At 35.7% G+C, this 19,893-nt stretch overlaps 2 protein-coding genes across 4 annotated transcripts in view; both read left to right on the top strand.

Moving 5' to 3' along the window:
* The window catches only part of LOC125413989 (putative ATP-dependent RNA helicase DDX60), a 337,410-nt gene that overhangs the window by 266,808 nt on the left and 50,709 nt on the right, over positions 1-19,893 (top strand). The window lies entirely within an intron of this gene.
* Positions 1-19,893, top strand: part of LOC146890638 (putative ATP-dependent RNA helicase DDX60) — a 100,769-nt gene that overhangs the window by 32,081 nt on the left and 48,795 nt on the right. For both annotated transcript variants that reach the window (XM_087900926.1, XM_087900924.1), the window contains 8 exons: positions 3,576-3,681; positions 4,099-4,214; positions 5,491-5,651; positions 8,970-9,222; positions 11,489-11,655; positions 12,130-12,288; positions 14,012-14,161; positions 18,745-18,864. In XM_087900926.1, the coding sequence (XP_087757052.1) occupies positions 3,576-3,681; positions 4,099-4,214; positions 5,491-5,651; positions 8,970-9,222; positions 11,489-11,655; positions 12,130-12,288; positions 14,012-14,161; positions 18,745-18,864 (1,232 nt within the window). The remainder of the gene's footprint in view (positions 1-3,575; positions 3,682-4,098; positions 4,215-5,490; positions 5,652-8,969; positions 9,223-11,488; positions 11,656-12,129; positions 12,289-14,011; positions 14,162-18,744; positions 18,865-19,893) is intronic.

Raw genomic sequence — 19,893 nt, 5'->3', positions numbered from 1 at the left:
GAAGGGAAAGTTTTAATTTTAACATAGTAAAATTACATATAACAAGACAAGTATTAAGCAAGAATTATAGTTACAATATTTATATCTACTTTATCTATACCATAACTAAGGAAAATTATAAATATAACTATCTATTCTTCAACTCCATCAAAGACTCCAGAGGGATATAATATTGGGTGCCAATTTACTGTAAGAGGCTGTTTGTTCATTTCCTAGCTACCCAGACTCCCAAAATAATCAAACAGAAACTATATTATTTAAATCACTGCTTGGCCAATTATTTAACTGTAATTATTAGCTAGCTCTTATATCTCTGGTTAGCCCATTTCTATTATTTTATATTTTACCATGAAGTTCGTGGCCTACCAAGAAGCTTCCAGCTGACTTTCCTCTTTGGTGGCTGCACAGCGTCTCTTGACTCACCTTCTTTCTTGCAGCATTCAATTTAGTTTTTCCTGCCTAGCTCAATTCTACCCTATCACAGGCCAAAACAGCTTCTTTGTTAACCAATGGTATTTACAGCATACAGAGGGGAATCCTACATCAGCTGTGGACTTAGAACTGATAAATTCTGTTTTTATAATCATCACAAATTATGTACTCTCTGAATATAATTTGAAAACATTTAAGAGAGAATAAATGTAAAATTATAAATGAGAAAAATAATGAAAACTTTAAAACAATATTTATTTGCATAACCAAACTTGTAGAAATCAAAATACTGAGTGGGTTTAAAATTTGATTGGATATTAATAATGTGATTGTTTGGGTATCATAAGTATATAGAAAAAGAGTAATACTTAAGGTTGGAGACATCCCTCATGGGTAGTGTGTCCTAGCATATGTGAGATTATGTGCTCAGTTGCCTGCATAAGAAAACAGAACAGGACAAATATACCATTATGAGAAATGACAAAAGCTAGTGACAGAAAGAAAAATACTGTGTGTTGCCATTACCTACACAACCTAAAAAAAATACATAGAAGTAGAACAAAGTAAATAGGGAGTTATTGAGGAAACAGTGTTGGGAATGGGGAAATGTAGGTCAAAGGGTACACATATGGAAGATAAATATATGGAAAATAATAGGTCTGTATTGATGAGGCTAATGTACTCTATGAGGGCTAACAGTAATCATATATTTCATAATAAACACCAGTGATTTGGAAAAAGAAAAGGTTTTAGGCAAATTCAACCATCCCCACAGAAACCTCCAAGGACATATTGATAATATTTAATATAGTGGGCATATTAATTTTCCTGACTATATTACTAGTTTACTCTGTGTATCCTTTTGTTTTCATGGTGTGTGTTTTTTTTTCAGATAAGGTGCTCTGTAGCCTGAACTAGTTTTGAACACTCAAGATAGCTGGAGATGATTTTGAGTTCCTGATCCTCCTGCCTCCTGCTAAGAACACAAACCTGCACCCCCAGGCCTAACTAAAACTATGCCCCCTCCTTCTCTTCTCCCTCTTTCTCTCTAATTATCTATCTATCTATCTATCTATCTATCTATCTATCTATCTATCTATCTATCTATCATCTATCATCTATTTTCTATCTACCATATAGATCTATATTCTTTCTATCAATGTATCAATCTATCTCCCATCTATCATCAATCTATCTATCTATCTTCACACACATATAAATGTTTCAAAATAAGTATATTAAAGTATGGTATAAATTTGAAATAAATAAAAAATTAAGATTCAGCACAGAAGATATTAAAAGACATGGAGATTAAAAACCAACCTTTGGTTTATTTGGAAGCTTGGAAAGAAAAAAGGAATTGATGGGAGTGGAATGATGTTTAGAAAGTAATGACCTAACACTTACCTGCATTAATCAAGACAAATTTTATACATTTAGGATGTCAAATCAAGTAAGTTAAATGCAAAAACATATTAAGCCAAAAGAATACACTCCCTTGACACACAAAGGGAAATTGCCACTTGTAAAAACTACTGAACATCTCATAGGATTCATAATTAACTCTAAAGGAAGAATTAACTCTAAAGAATTAGTCAAGTGACAGATTTCTCAGTAATGATGAAATTCAAAATGTAGCAGAATTATATTAATTTTTAAATTATATAAGGGTAGAAGATAGCATGCATATTTGCAGGAAAACAAAAAATGGTTTAGTCATAATGACATCTTTAATATTGTAATGAATTTCAGGAAAATGATTTTAGAGGAAGTATCAAAAGGAATGTTTACTGAGAACTTAGGATACCTACAAATGTACATACTTGTGTGTGTGTGTGTGTGTATGTATGTATGTATGTATGTATGTATACATGTATTGTCTTCTTTGACAATGAATCTTACCAGACAAAAGAACACTTGTACAAGGAGTTTAGTGTACCAGTCAGAGAGTGGATATTTACACATGTGTGTGTGTGTGTGTGTGTGTGTGTGTGTATGTGTATTCTTGTGTTCTTTGACAATGAATTCCACCCAACAAAAGAACACTGGTGCAAGAAGTTTACTGTACCAGTCATAAAATGGCTCAAATTAGGTTAGGCAGGAAAGATCACTCTGCAGAGCCTGTCTGTGAGCAGGTTTGCACTTTGGGAGACATGAGGCGAACTGGGAACCTTAGAATGGGGTTCACACTATCTTGGAAATATCTCTTGCATGCAACAAGAGAGCTGGGGCATTTATTCTCCAGCTCCTGTTATAATTTTGACTGAGGGTCATTCTCATTTCTTCTTGTTTGGTCTCTGTGGTTAAAGGGAAATAAGTACTTTAACTGTTGCAGAAGGTATCCTGGGCAAACACAGGCAGAGAAAGCATCAGGAGAATTATGAACAATACGTTAAAATTATTCACTAGCCAATTACAACAGCTATAAAATGTGTCTAATCTATTTATCATCTTTTTATTTGTCTCTGTCTTTCTGTCTGTCATCTATCCATAACCTACCTACTCACCATCAAGCTGTCATCTGTTTATCTGATCTATCATTTTGTCACCTATCTACCTGCTTTTGCATAATCTTGTATATAAACCCGAAAGTAAGCTCAAAGGGAGTATGGTAAAAACCTCATTCTCATGATGTTGTTTTTCCCTATTTTAATTTATATTTGACACTATGTATGTTATCTCTCAGATTGTTATCTTTAGAAACTTTATCACTTATTAGACAAAAATGAAAGGATTAAGTATTTGAACATAAGCACCACAGACATTATCTTTTATTATTATCTATTATTTATAGATATATAAATAATAATATAATAATATTATCTATTATTTATCTCTCTATCATCTATCAATAATCTGTCATCCTTATCATAATATTTCTATCTAGCCATATACCTATCATCTCTCTAGCCATTGAGCTACCTACATTTTTAATCTATATACCTATTTGCTTAGTTAGTATTCATTAATTTTCTATGATGTTCCAATAGTCTCAAAGTAGGAAATAACTTTAAGAACAGGATTGGAATTAAAATATAAATGAATATAAAATGATTTTGAAGGTGAAATCTTGGGAAACAATATATTGTCTTCCTTTCTGAAAATTTCACATTTGACTTGATCATACTTATTTTTGTTTACAGAAAGTTCCCAAGAAAAGATGCCAAATTTGGGTTTTATTCCAATGTCATGTGCTTTGGTTGATGAATTTACTGGTGACATTTTGAAAGACTTGCCTTTTCTAAAGAGGTAAGGCCCCCATATGTATTAGTAAGTACCTGTTTGAAATGGATAATAGTTATCTATTAAATATTCTTTGAGATGGCCTTTTCTGAATAAACTGCAGAAATTTAAGAGAGTAAATTACATGCAATATGTATTTACAGAATATTGCCCATTACCCATCTTTATGACCTTTGTGTGATTAATTGGAGAACAAAGCAGTCTACTCCTATTTTCAATTAATGGAACAAGGAATGTTTGAGAGTGTTCGAGACCTGAAGTGGTCCTGGCTTCTGAAGCTTCTAAGAAAATGCTTTTTGCATTTTACTATGCATGTTGTATCCCAGGAAGAGGAGAAAAAACTATGATTTTCAAAGTTATAAAATGCGTTGGATTTGGAGGCCTGATATTTGATATATGCTTGTTTTTCCTTTTCTCTCCCAGTGATGACCCCATTGTTTCCTCGCTGGTTAAGTATAAGGAATTCGATGAGCTTGTGCACTGGCATTCCCACAGACCTCTCAGCGATGACTATGACAGGACAAAGGCTAATTTCAATGGTGAGCTTGCCGATTCTGCTAAACTAATTGAAATCTACATCACTCTGGCCTTTATTTCAAAGTATAAATCACATTATGAACTCAAATCAAAAGTTTTGGCAAAGAACATTCAACGGGGCATTCAGATGGACAACAGGAAGGATGTTAACAGAGAATTTTCCCTTTGTTTCCTGGTGGTTATTCATATGGAAGGTGGAGGTGGTTTAGGCAGAGGAGTGCATATATGATCTTTGTCTCCTGAGTTTGACACTGTGTTAAGGAAAGAAGGCTTGTAATTTAAGAAATCTGGATATCATTTGAAGTGTAATATATAGTGTTGAAGCTCTCAGCTCCATGACTGTGTCCCAGGATGAGGGTCTTATTTTTTCCTATCTAGTAATTCAAGGAACCAGAATATCTCAGATGACTTTCTTCTTGATTTTGCCTACTAAAATTTATTCACAGGGCACAAATAAGTAACACTTAGAGTCTGTCTCTAAAATAAAACAACTCCCCTTAGAAAACCCAAAACGCCTGGACCCTTATTCATTAATGCTAATCAGAGGTGGTTCAGAATATCCTCAGTTGTGTACCCAGTGGTGTGCTCACAGGCCCCATCAGTAGTTGTACAATGGACAAACCCAAAGTCCTCATTAAAATTAATGAGTCAGAAATCAAAACAAAAATGCATGAGTTTGGGAAAAAGACTTTTATGGAGATGGGGGAAATGACAGGTTAAATTGGATATAAAAGAAAATGAAGGTAAGTAATTAGAGTGCACTACATCCATTATCAAAGAACACATTTAATCAATAGAATTAAATAACATTCTTAGTATTTGCTTTTGGAAACAGACTCTGAAAAATTGTCTTGAAAGTGTTTAAGCTGCTGGGAGTTTGACTAGTGGCAGAACCCTTAAACTGCATGCATGAAATCCTAGGTTCAATTCCATAACCAACACACACACACACACACACACACACACACACACACACACACACACACATAATTCAAATTTGTATATATATATGTGTGTGTGTGTATGTGTGTGTGTGTGTATGTGTGTCTGTGTATACAAATTTGAAAAATTGCTACCTTTGTAGATACTTTGGAAGTCATTCTATAGATGTTATAGCCCAATTGAAGACAATTTTAGTTAAGTTTTTGGGTAAACTGCTCAACAAAATTGCTGTTGTATACCAGAAAGAATAGTGCCTGTTTATAGAATGGTGTGGAGAGTTAGAGATGCTGCTGAGAAAGCATTATCATTTTACATTTTAAGTTTTTTCTTCTTTAGAGAATACAAGAGACCCGCGTTACCTTAAAAGTGTGCAGAAATATCATGTTTTTCAACGATTTTATGGGAACTCATTAGAATCAGTCTCTTCTAAGCTCATCACAACTCAAGGTGCTAAGCCGAAGAAGGATTGCAGTAAGTCCAGGAGCACAAAGACACGTGTAAGTTTCCGTAAATTCCATTATCATTAAAAGCTCTTGCTACTGTTCTTTTTTATTGATTTTTTTTTTGAGTTATACATTTTGCTCTGCTCCTCTCCCTTCTCCCCTCTCTTTCAACCCTCTCCCATGGTCTCCATTCTCCCAGTTTACTCGGGAGTGCTATTCTTTATTAAATTAGTGTTTCTCATCACTTTGATGGCTTCTTTCCATGAGGTGCCATCTTTTTTCTTATTTGGTTGTAGTGGTTTGAATGAGATGCCTCCCATAGTCTCAGCATTTGAGTCTGTGGCTCCCATTCGGCAGCATTGTCTGGGGAGGTTCAGTAGGTTGGCCTTGTTGGAGGAAGAGTGTCACTGGGGGCCTATTTGGAGACCTTAAAGCCTTGCTATTCCTGCTTACAGTTTAAATCACAAGCTTTCACCTTCTTGCTCCTGGTGCCATGCCTCTGTACTGCCATCAGCAGTTCTTAGCCCTCTGAAATCACAAGCTCAGATGAATTTTTTCTTCCATAAATTTTCTTTTCGATGTCATTTGGCTACAGCACAGAAAAGAAACACAAAGGACAATCATATTGGTTATGATACCTGCTAGAAAGTCCAACTTCCATATAAATTATTACATATGATCCTCTATGCAATAGCATATACTTATTTAGAGAGTCAAAAAAAGATTAAGTCAATAAAGGTTTAGTTTAAAATTTTGCAATAATATTAAAATATCATTTATTAGCTAATAACAATCAGAATGTTTTTTACAAATCCAACAAAAATAAGCATACAACACATGGGTTTCTTTGCCTAACTTATATAGATTTTATATGCTTTCCTCAAAGTATTTATATAATTAAGGTTTTCACTTTTTTAAAGTGTAAAGTTAAAGCTGTTTATTTTGTCTTTCTGTACAGATTGCTTACACTTAATTTTACTTTTTATCCTACTGGTATTGTTATTTTCTATCAGTTCTATCCAAAAGTCATAATTAAGAATAAAATACCAGAGATGAAGACTCAATTTATTTCTAGAGTAAAATGTTACTATCACTATGTGAGTCTTACATGTTAGTATTTCTGATAATATTACCATGCAAGTATAGTTTATATTTTATATTTTAATACTGGACTTACTAATTTGATGAAGGTAAAGGTCTACTTTAAACATTTGGCAATTTGTTAGCATTTAGAGGGCTCCAGGGCTAAAGATCTGAAGAGGGCTTTTATTTCATGGAAATTCTCTGAATATCAATTGTTTTAATATATTGTAAAGAGAAATAACTTAGCATACACAAATGACAGAAATCATGACAGGTTGGCCTTGTCAAAGGGAGTTAGAATGCCAAAGTCATCAGAAGTGAAGTTTGTGAAGATCCCTCACAAAACACAAAAAGATTTTCAATCTCTTATTTCTGGATACTTATGTTTGGGAAAGATTAGCAAGATAAATATTCTACTGATTAACAAGCAGGGAGTTCAAGTTTCACAACTTTCAAGGACAGCTGCCTGTTGGGTGATTGACAAATAGCTCTTTCATAGAATGGTTAAACTAACACAGAATATCAGAGAATACCTGATGTTCATGGTAGTGTGAATCCTCTCTCCTTGACCTGCTTCACAGGTCCCCTGAGGAATGGGGACTTGCTCAGCTTTTGCCTGACTCATCCAAAGAAAGCCTCATAGCTCCCACTTGTCCTCACTGCCTCTTCCTTAGGAGGTCAGGACCTTTTCAATTTTATACCCAAATTGGTGAAGCCTTTCCTATTCATTTAGGAACATCAAGAGGAGGAGGAGGAAGAAGAGGAGGAGGAGGAGAATAAGGAGCAGAAGAGGAGATTCTTTCTCCCTCCTCTTCCTCTTCCCCTCTTCCTCCCATTTCTCTTTCTCTTCCCCTCTGACTGTCTCCCTCATGTTAGAAAATAACAGACTGGCCAAACTTCTCACTGTCCAGTACAAATAGACTGAAAGGAAATACAAGTTTTACCTTTACCAATCCTAAAAATTTAACGACTCATCAAAGAAATTCACCTCCATTGTACTTTATGAATGTACTCTACGACCAACAGTGTAATAAGTCCTCGTATATGAGATAACGGAAACAGTGTACTTGATCAAAGTCCCCTTGGTCCTGTGTAAAAAGAATATGGCAAATGGACCAATAAAAACACTCACTTGAAAGTTTAAACGATCAGAAACCTCAAAAGTTATTGATTTGAATTAAGTAGTTTGAGAACGTGATCTTTCTATATGTTAATTTTTGCATATTGATCTGATGGCTAACCTGAAAAACAGGAAGTTTCTGTCAGAGTCCTTTTGTTAACATAATTCTCTAAACTGTCCTTTAATTTTATTTTATTTATTATTTCTGTGTATTAATAATGAGTGGCATGGTGGGTGCTATTGTATGTATGTGCAGGTTAATGGGGGTGTCTCAGTGTGTATATGGAGGTCAGAAGAAAGCTTTATGGAGTCCTCTACTTGTATCTTTATAGAGCTTCGGGGGATTGAACTTGGGCCTTAGGCTTGTAAGGCCAGCACCTTTACCTGCTGAACCATGTCATAGGCTTTGTAATTTGACCATGTACAATAAAATAAATCAGGTTGGTAAAATCAGAGTAAAAGTGGGACTTTATTATATTTAAATAATTTTAAAACATGTCTTTATGTAAGACAAATCATTTGTTTATATAATGATCACTATCCACTCTTTGCTTTTGGCTCCCTTTTCTTATTTACTCATTAAACATTATGAACTAAATGTCCTTGGCTTAGGGAATCCAGGCAACTTCAGTGTAAATTTAACTCAAAGATCTCAGTCTAGAGAGAAAGAATGGTGCATATAGGTATAGGCAGAGTAAACTTTGATGAGTAGTTGGATAGTTGCTTGCCAGAAGAATGAGACATTATTCTTAGGCATGAGGTTCAGAGAGAGCTTCATCATAGAAACATGGTGATCACGTAGGGAGTAGGAAGGTGACTTGGTAGGAAAGGTAACACAAATGCAATCCGAGAGAGAATAGCAGGTTATCGCTGCATGGAGACATAAATAGATCTTTGCAAGGTCTCTTTGATTTTATTACATTTCCCCTTTTATATTTAACACTACATCAAAATTTAAGAAATTATGTTTGGCAAGTCTTTATATTCACTAAGTTGAATTATTATGCTTTCAATCAACAGACTCTTAATTAAAAACATATTTTTATGACTATTCAAGCGTGGGGTGATGGTCAAAATCATCTGAGCATACTTAAAATATTTCACTCATGAAATGTCAACGTGGAATAATTCTATCTTGTCATGCGTTGTGTTTCTTTCCATTTGGGCAGGAGACCAAGGCTGACATAATTACTAGAGAGAATAAGAAAAGGTTAATGGCCAAGGAAGAACAAAGAGAAGAAGAAAAATGGAATACCCTGTCATCTTCTATTGAGAAGGAGATGAAAAGGAATTTAAACTCTGGGATGAAGAAGCTGGAAGAGTTTTTAAGATCATGTAAAAGTAACCCAGTAAGAGTTCAGGCTGAAAAAGTTGGGTTAATGGCTTGCTTGACAGCATGGAAGGAGCATTGCAGAGCTAAAGGTGTGTGTAAAGTTGGAGTTAGCTTTAAACTAACTGCGGACCAGATAGAGAGCATTGTTAGCAGAACCAGTAACAATGAAGCACAGCAAGAACCCATCATTTATTTTTGAGTTTTGAAGGATAAACATTTTCTTTCTGGATAAGTTGGTGTTTATGCTTGCCTACTAACTTAGTTTCCTCTTAGTTGTTGTGATAAAAAATATTTTCATAGAAGCAACTTAATGAGTTTATTCTATCTAATAGCTCATGGGTATAGTTCATTGTTGTGGAGGACATATCAAAGTAGGAAGAGTTTGAAACAGCTGATCACATCATATTTACAATAGGAAAACAGAGATGGATGAATAAATACATGCTTAGCTCAGTATCTCTTTTATGTAGTTCAACATTTATGCAGAAGATTAGGTTCCACTCAGAGTTCATATGGGTGTTCTTTTATCCATTAGCCTAATAATGATAATTCCTTACAAGCATGTTCAGAGGCCTGTCCTTCAGGTGATTATAAATCCTGTAAAATTTGCAATCAACATCAACCAAAAAGTGACAACACTGATTGCCCCTACCATACAGACTTCTTCCAAATTCACTGAGGTAATTCTGTGTACTCTCCTTTACATCTCTATGGAAGGAAATAGGATAAAACAAAGCAAGAGAACGGGGATGTTAAGGATAAAATAGAACTGAATAGGTAAAGATATGTAAACTGGTTAGAGGTGTACTATGTACCTTAGCATGTATTTATCTTTCTGTCAAGACAAGACACTGATAAGGAAGCTGGATACTACTGCTAGAGATCATAATTTAGACTGACTTAAAATATAGTGCTTATTGCATTGAAAGATTGCTTGTAGGTGCTGCAGACTGATAGCAGAGTCCCTGCTGGGATTTCTGGATTCTTCTGTCCAGCAACAAGAAATTGGGCAGGACCCATGGTCGAAACAGAGGCAGTCTCTTAAGGAACAAAGATGACCTTTCCAGGAAAGGTCAGAAGTTCAATGTCCTTGTGCCCATGCCCAGAGTTGTGACCTTCTATAAGTCATTCACATAACTCTGGCTTACTCTCTATTTGCACACTGATGTGTTTTCAGATTTATTATTTATCTGCGTGTGTGTATGTGTCTGTGTAGAGTGTTGACAGATGCAAAAGAAAGAGTCGAATTCCCTGAAACAGGAGTTCCAGGTGGTTGTGAGGCTTTTGACATTGTTGCTGGAAATCCAACTCTGTAAGAATGGTGACAACTGTCAGCACTAAAGAATCTCTCCAGCTCCCTCTTTCTCCTTTAATGTACTTTCCTGGCCACCAAAATCTTATTTTCGGATATCCTTAGTCAAAACGTAGTCATAGCATCTTTAATCACAAGGAGGACCAGGAAACACATACTTTTACGTAGGTATGTAGAATTCCCAATACCACAGAGACATCAATAAAAAAATCTTTGATAATACATGGTGGATAGAGAAATTAAGAGTAGAAACTGCCACAAGTGCCCTTCTCCTTGTTTTTCATACAACCAGAATTTACTTATCCTCCACATTCAGTTTATAAAATGTCTTTCCATAAAGCCTCCCTCAGCAAACAGATTCACATAATGTCTGTACTTTCTAATGCTCGGTGTGAGCCAATCATGTATCACGTACTATGTAAGTGAACTGAATGTTCCTGGAGGTTAAGACATCTATTTCATTTACTTAGCATCCTCTCGTATAATAGCTTTCGATATGTGATTGGTAGCATTTGTTTAATAGGTGAGAGTGGGCACCAACTAAAAGAAAGGTGGAATCAAAACAGAAGCGAGAATGAAGATGTGTGCAGAGGGGAGAAACAGTGTGTGCAATGCTAGAGAAGTGGAGGGATTGTTGGAGTCTGGATCTGATCGCTGGAAGAGATGGATTGCACTGAGTGAACAGATCAGGGTTTACATCCAGTCGCTCTCTGTGAACAATAGGGCTAAGTGAATGTTGCTAAGATTATAATATTATATTTAAAACCATGCAATTATTTTCTTTTAACAGAGGAGACATAGGAATAGGAGACAGAGAAAAGCTTTATAATTCACCACGAAATTATATAAACTTCAATTGAATATTTTAATATTTTATGAATTGTAAGAATTTTATCTAGTCCTTTCTATTCTCAAACATCTGTTAATGCTGAGTAAGATAGTTTCATAAATAGTACTGTATAGGCTAGATGATTGCTTTTCGCTAATAAATATTTATTACTTTGATAACTTTTATAACAATTTTATTTGCATTTTGTACCAAGGTGAAACCATGAAAGACTTCAGCATAGCTGTCGATATGATGAAAAGAATCCACTCCTTGCTGGACAAACACTCTGAACTTCTGCAAGAAGCAGATCGGAAACTCATAGCCAGATGTCTTACGTGTTTAGGGTTTGATGAACTAGCACGTTCTTTGTATTCAACTCAGGTAACATATTGTAAAAGCTTCATTTTTACACAGCTGGACTTTGCTGTACATAAAGCATCCTTCAAATACAGTTATCTTTTTATGTTCATTACAATCTTGATTAACCCAACTACTAAGTCTGAATTACTCAAGAATTAGAAATTTTTATACTAATTGACTATCCCGCTAAATGTCAAATAATTTCTGCAGACATTTAAAACTAGCACAATACTTAGTTATGACAAAAAAAACCTCATATCTATAATGGTGATGATGTAAATATGTCAGGCTGTAGCTACAAGTATTAGAGTAGGCATTTGAAAACCTTGACATCTACAGATTTCCTTATATTTCAAAAAATTGGCAATGCCCTCAAGATGTTTAAAGGGTGATTAAAATTGTTTTCATATAGAAGAAACTCAATCATAAATATTTCAACATTTAAATCATGGTTTAACTTAATTGCTTTCAAAATAATCTTTTAAAACAATACAGGATAAAGCAGATGACATAGTAATGAAAAAAAGGAATAAATATTCAGTTGGAATTGGGCCAGCTAGGTTCCAACTACAATATATGGGTCACCATTTGATAAGAGAAGAAAGAAAAGATCCAGACCCCAGAGTCCAAGATTTTATTCCTGATACATGGCAGGTAAAATATGAATAACATTAATTATTATATTTTGTAATCATGTGTGCATCATAGAATTTTATTTATCATGGAATTTTTTTATTTCTCCAGCCTTCTCTCTCTCCTCTCTCTCTCTCTCTCTCTCTCTCTCTCTCTCTCTCTCTCTCTCTCTCTCTGTGTTAGTATTTGTATTTGTCATGGACTTCATAATATTGAATTATTTCATTTAAAATTTATTTCAGTTAAAGTTTCTTGTTATTTAAAATGTCTCATATTGACTAATATTTTTATTTAAAAAAATTAAAATTTTCATTTACTATGCAGACCATTTCCTTGGTAAGGTGTTGGATAAATTCACAGACATAGAGTCAAAACTTAAAGATGTCTGTGCTATACAGCTATTATCATTCTGTACCATGTTCCAGGTTTTCTGTCAATAGAATTTCATTTGTAAACAGTATAAATACTCATTAAGAAGTTTGTGTAAACAGTGGGAAAATTGCTTATATATTTACTACCATTCTAACTATATGTATGTAAACACACATAAGTATTGATAGCTACAAAATTTGGAAGTAACTGCTTCTGCACACATTGATATATATATGATAACTCAAGCATTATTTACCTATAGAAAAGCAATTTTGCAAGTTCAATCTGACTAGTTGTTCCAGTCAGATCAGATTTTGTAAGTCACTTTTCATTAATGTTATGAAAAACCTGAGACACCCTAGCTTTAATGTAAAGATATTTAGATAGCTCCATGAGCCTAGCTTCCAATATCCAGCTTGTTAATAAAATGACATCACATTGCGGGGGGGGGGAGTCAGCTTGTGTGAGGAAGCATAAGACTGAAGGCAAGAATCAGAGAAAGCTAGTTGGGCTGAGATCATCTATAACAAAAATCTGATTTTCCATGAGTGGGACCAATTTCTTATTTCAGTGTAGGCTACAGGGCAGAAAAATTTATTCCTATTTTCCATACATCTTCTAATTCTTTCATTCCCTTTTCATTCTGTTGTGTTTGACATGTGGGGAGGACTAGATTCACAGAATGGCAGGTTGTCATTTGAGAGTACATTCTGTCTTCTGTCCTTCATATAGGCTTTCCATTCTTTTGACTACTCATCATCTTGATAAATGAAATAATAGAATGCAAAGATGATGCTCCCAAGTAGTCACCCTTCAAGGGTAAGCAACAGAATGAAGAATCCTTGATATTTCTGCACTTCAACCATTTGCTTACTGCCATAAACATGTGTGTTGGCTGGTTCCTACAACTGTGCTTCTCTATAAAACATTAAAAACAAACTTCCTAATAGTAAGATCTTATTCTGATGTTATCTTTGAGTGATATTTCTTTTTATACAAAATAATGTGTTTTATTATGTTCTTTTCCTCCATATATGTTGTGTATTTTGATCACATTTATGTCAATACACCTTGTTTCACTGCCTTCCTCAATGGCTCCTTCTTTGTCCTGACTAGTTTCTCGTTCCTGTGCAGTTCTTTTTAGTTTTTCTACTCCATTTTCACATGTAAGACTCATCTCTCAGCTGCTTAAAAGCAAACAAATTTCATTGCTTGTGAGAATGAGCCATCTATCCGAGATTCCTCTTAGATTTTCTGTGTGTCTGCAGCTCTCCATCGCTGAGGTTCAGAAAAATCAGAGCGGTAAAGGAATGATCTATTTGGGTAGCATATGACTTGTTTGATTGATGTAAATCATGGTCTGACCCTGCAGCGAGAGCTCCTGGATGTGGTGGATAACTATGAGTCTGCAGTGATTGTTGCCCCAACCTCCTCTGGCAAAACCTATGCTTCCTACTACTGCATGGAGAAGGTGCTGCAGGAGAGTGACGAAGGCGTGGTTGTGTATGTCTCACCCACAAAGGTAGGGGTCTAGGGTTTGTAATATTTTTCTTCATTCCAAAAATTACTCAAATATTAGAGATGGAAATGTGGTTTATCTGGTTTCATTTATTTATTTTCACTAGTTAAAATTAGCATACAAAATATTGGGCTTCATAATAGAGTTTTCGTACATAATTTTTGACCCTCCTTCACTGCTACCTCTCCCATGATGTATTCCCCTCCACTGCTCCCCTTTGTTCTCATGTAGCCCCCATTCCACTTTAAAGTCACATATATTCTATTATATGTGACTATATCCCTCTCATGATTCCATTAATGTCCTATACCCATTCTTTCCCGCTAAATATATATATATATATATAATATTAATATTTATATTAAAAACTAAATTTTATGATTCAAATATAAGAGAAAACATGTGATATTTGTCTTTCTGAGTCTTTGTTATTTTGCTTAATAAAATAATACCCAGCTCTATCCATTTTCTGTAATTTCATTTTTATGTCTGTTTGAATAGAATTGTAAATTTGTACAACATTTTTTGTATTGGTTTGTTGATGGACATCAAGGTTGCTTCTGTTTCCTAGCTTGGAATAGTGGAAGTATTAACATGGATGTGCACATATCTCTTTAGTAAGACTGGAAGACTTTTGGGTATATACTCAGGAAAAAGTGATGCAGCTAGGTCATGAGGTAGTTTCATTTTTCCTGCTTTGTGAAACCTCAGTAATGATTTCTATAATAGGTATACCAGATTATACTCTTACCAGTAGTATTAGGGGTTCCTCTTTCCAATATTTTCCCCCAACTGTTAACATTTGTTTTCTTGATTTAACCATTCTAATTGGAGTGAGATGGAATCTCAAATCTTTCTCAAGATTCTTGTTGTTATTCAATGAGTTTCTTCTATACTGAGAAGTAGTAGAATTTTTAGATGTACATTTTATATATTTGCATATTTTGACTTCTAAATGCTAATGATTTGGACAGTATTATTTTGTATGACTTTTGGTCTGTCGTGTTTCTTTATTTATGATGTACTTGATGACACATTTGCCTACGTTTTTTCTTTTTCTTCTCTTTTTACTTTTTTGTTTATTCTGTGCATCTTTTATGTAATGTATCTTGGTCCCATTCATTTCCCTGTCCCTTCACATCTGCCGTCCACACCTAAATACCCTCCCAAATAAAACAAAATTTAAGAGAAAAAAGAAAAAAAGGTAAAAATTAATAATCTCATCATGGAAGCTGCAGTGTGACACAGTGAGTCACACAGTAATCCCTTTCCCGTAGATCTTTACTTTCAAGTGTTCATAGCAAAGAGTCATTGGCTGGTTCAAGGCCTCTGGCTTCTTTTACACTATAGATGCTGGGCCGGCACTAGGAGTCTTCTTGGATCTTCTGTTGTTTCTCTGTGTTGTAGAGATCCTGAAGCTTTGGGTCTGTGGATCAGGTCCCTTCACACGCTACAGCAGATCATAGATTGGGTGGATGTTGGGGTGGCCCAAAGAATAACCCTAGTTCTGGATCTGGGCAGCTGTTGGGTTGGTCCACCAGCCAGCTCTACCCTGTCATCACCACCAGGGTAAGCCCTCCAACATTGCAGGTGTGGGGGGGTACTAATTCTTCTCTTGCAGCAATGAGTAAGGGGTGGGGCCATTTCTCCTGCTTGTATGCCCTCCCACAGTTATACCATTAGAGTCAGCTACATTATGTTGCTCAGGTGAGTTACAGGGGCCACTCGTCTGAGTGCCACAGCTGGTGCCAGGCAGGGACTGCCTTCCCTCTTATGATACCAGGACTAGCTTCTCTACCCAGCTCAGGCATTGATGAATATCAGGTGGAAGGAGGACATCTTCCTTCTGCCCATACTACCACCTGTCTAGTAAGTAATGGGGATAGTTCTCTTTTGCTCATAACGCTGGGATGGATCATCCTCACCTCTGACCACAGTTCTACTGTGCTGCCCAGGCAAGGGTCAGGGCCCTTTCCTGAGGGCTGCAGCTGCTGAGGAGGAGGGTCAGCTCTATTTGCTGCAGGCAATGAGGGGTGTGGGGTAAAAGGTAGCATCTCTCATCTTCCTATACCACCACATGACACAGGAGTAGTGAGGACAGCGCTGCCATGCTTACAAGTTTGCGGTAGATTCATCCACAATTCTGCTAACAAGTTTGGCTCTATTGTGTTACCCAGATGAGGTACAGGGCCTGCTCTCCCAAGATTAGAATCTAGTGGGAGGGCCAGGACAGCTTTCCTGTTCCTATGACTTTAGGCTATTTCTTTTTTTATTTTTTACTTTTTATTAAGCAATATATTTGTCTCTGCTCCCCTTCCTTCCTTTCCCTCCCCTTTTACCCTCTCCCATGATCTCCACTCTCCCAATGTACTCAGAAGATTTTGTCTTTTTCTGCTTCCCACGTATATTAGATAGATGTATGTCTCTCTTTGGGTCCTCTTCATCTAGGTTCTCTGCGATTGTGAATTATAGGCAGGTTTTTCTTTGTTTTAGGGCTCAAAGTCACTTATGATGAGTACATATTATATTGGTATTTCTGGGTCTGGGTTACATCACTCAATATGATGTTTTCTAGATCTATCCATTTGCCTACAAATTTCAAGATGTCATTATTTTTTCCTGTTGTGTACTACTCCATTGTGTAAATGTATCACATCTTCTTTATTCATTCTTTGGTTGAGGGACATTTAGGTTGTTTCCATGTTCTGGCTATGACAAATAAAACTTCTATGGACATAGTTGAGCACATGTACTTGTGGTATGATTGAGTATCCTTTGGGTATATATCCAAAAGTGATATTGCTGGGTCTTGAGGTAGGTTGTTTTCTAATTTTCTGAGAAATTGCTATACTGATTTCCAAACTGGTGGTACCAGTTTGTACTCCCGCAAGCAATGTAGGAGTCTTCCCTTTACCCCACATCCTTTCCAGCATAAGTTGTCATCAGTGTTTTTGATCTTGGCCATTCTTACAGGTGTAAGATAGAATCTCAGAGTTATTTTGATCTGAATTTTTCTGATAGCTAAGAATGTTGAGCATTTCCTTAAGTGTTTTTCAGCCATTTTAGATTCATCTATTGAGAATTCTCTGTTTAGATCTGTGCTTCATTTTTTTTATTGGATTTCTGTTGTTGTTGTTCTTTTGATGATTAACTTCTTGAGGTTTTGTGTATTTTGGAGCTCAGAGCTCTGTCCAATGTGGCGTTGGGGAATGAATACAAGGCTGCTTTTTGTCTTGCTGACTGTGCCCTATACTTTACAGAAGCTTTTCAGTTTCAGGAGGTCCCATTTATTAACTGTTTCTCTCAGTGTCTGTGCTACTAAGGTTATATTTAGGAAGTGGTCTGTGCTAATGTGTTCAAGTGTACTTCCCACTTTCTCTTCTATTAGGTTCAGTGTAGTTGTTTTTATGTTGAAGTCTTTGATCCATTTGGACGTGAGTTTGTGCATGGCAATAGCTATGGATCTATTTTTATTCTTCTATATGTTGATATCTAGTTATACTAACACCATTTGTTGAATATGCTTTCTTTTTAAAATTTTATATATTTGGTTTCTTTGTCAAAAATAACGTGTTCACAGGTATGTGGATGGATATCCGGGTTTTTGATTTGGTTCCATTAGTTCTTCTGTGTGTTTTTATGCCAACACCAGGCTTTAGGCTGTTTTCAGTACTGTAGCTCTGAGTAGTAGAGTTGGAAGTCAGAGATTGTGATGTCTACAAAAGTTCTTTTACTGTACAGGATTGTTTTGGTTATCGTTGGTTTTTTACTGTTCCTTATGAAGTTGAGTATTGTTGTTTCTGGGTCTGTGAAGAATTTTTCAGGGATTTTGATGTCTTTGCATTGAATCTGTAGATTACTCTTGGCAAGATTGTCAGGGCTAGTTCTTAATCTTGCCTCAGGCATTGATAGGCGGGGAGTTGGGAAGAGGGAACCTCTCCCTTGCTTCCTCATGCCTTCACAGGAGAGATGAGTGATGGGGGCAGCTGTCCCTTGCTCACTACTTCAGAGCTGGCTAACCCACACTTGTGCCAACAGAGTTGGCTCCATTGTGTTGCCCAGGCAACAAGTCCTACTCTCCCCAGTTTTAGCTGGTGGGGATCAGACAGACAGTGCTCTGATCTTATGATTTCAAGGTCTGCTGTCCCCTCTGCCTCAGGAGTTGATGGGGGTTGGGGTGGAGGGGTTGAGGGTAGAGGAGAGGCGGACATCCATTTGCCTACTTTTTATAATGGAGAAGTTGGCCTTTGTACTAATTCATCAGATTCATCTATTTCTGAACCACAATGAAATATACCTTAATGGGTCAGGCTTTTACCCTAGCTTATTACAGTTATTCATTCCAATGATAATATTAAAATTTTTGTGTAATTGGAAATATCCACACTATCATTTGGGGTAGTCTTCATTAGGTGTTCCTTTACTGTGATAAAATGCCATGACAAAAGAAACTTTGGAAGAAAGGGGTTTATTAAATTTTCTGAATTCATAGTAGAATATGGTTTTGAACATCTCCATCATTCCATTAATTTTCACTGATATCCACTTTATTATGTACCTAATACATCTGTTTTCCTGTCAATCAGGCACTTGTTAATCAAGTAGCAGCAACTGTTCAAAATCGTTACACCAAAATTCTGCCAGCTGGTCAAGTTGTGTGTGGCGTTTTCACAAGGGATTATCGTCATGATGCCCTGAACTGCCAGGTTTGACATTCTATTTAATAAACTTGATATCAGATTATATAGCAATGTTGTAAATGTTGTATTTTTTTTTACTAGAAATCTAATGTCTTCACAAATTCTTTGAATTTGTGAAGGACAAAACTGCTTCAGTGAAAATATAAATTTGTTTACATTCTAAATAATGTTAAAAATAGAACTCATTTTCTTTAAAGATGCTTTCATTTTGATTTAGGATTTTAGTTTATGGTTCATTATCATGTTGTTTTACAATGAGATTCAAAAGGATTCAAAGATTTTTAACAAACTATGGAAACTTAGTGGACAGCAAAGTATTATCATAATTACTTTCTCTTGTTAAAGATACTCATTTTAGTTAAAAGTGTTGTGTTATAATTAATGAATGTGTTGTTAAGGAAGTTGTAGTTTTCTTATTGAATTTTCAGATCAATAATTAGGATGACATGAAAGATAAAACATGTTTATAGAACATTATATTGAGGATTTGGTAACGTGGTACCGGAATTGTCTTTCTAAGAAATACCTTCCAACACAAATTCTTTGTTCATGTTAGATTTGAAAAGAATCAAAATAGGTAAAATTAAGCCGGGTGGTGGTTGTACACACCTTTAATCTCAAAGCTTGGGAGGCAGAGGCAGGCAGATCTCAGTGAGTTTGCAGACAGCCTGGTCTACAAAATGAGTTCCAGAACAGTCAGGACTGTTACACAGAGAAACCTTGTATAAAAAATAAAAATAAAGAGAATGTTAAAATTAATGACTTGATTCTTATATATATATATGTATATATATTAAAGTATTTATTTAATTAACATATTTTTATTTATTACTTGGGAATTTTATATGTGTTTGAGGTGTCTTAAGATCAAATCCACCTACCCTGTTTTCTCCTTCTACCTACCTTCCCTCCCTCCAACTCACAGACTTCCCAGTATCATGTCTCTTTCCCAGCAGCCACCACCTGCCAATAACTCTTCTGTGGGGGTGTGGCCTTGTGAGTGATTCCTTATTCATGCTGGAATTTTGACTGGTT

This window comes from Myodes glareolus, chromosome 23 (assembly GCF_982192425.1).
Source record: "Myodes glareolus chromosome 23, mMyoGla1.1, whole genome shotgun sequence".
NCBI lineage: Eukaryota > Metazoa > Chordata > Mammalia > Rodentia > Cricetidae > Myodes > Myodes glareolus.
The sequence above is the reverse complement of the archived record's forward strand: the minus strand, read 5'-3'. Positions and strand labels throughout refer to the sequence as shown.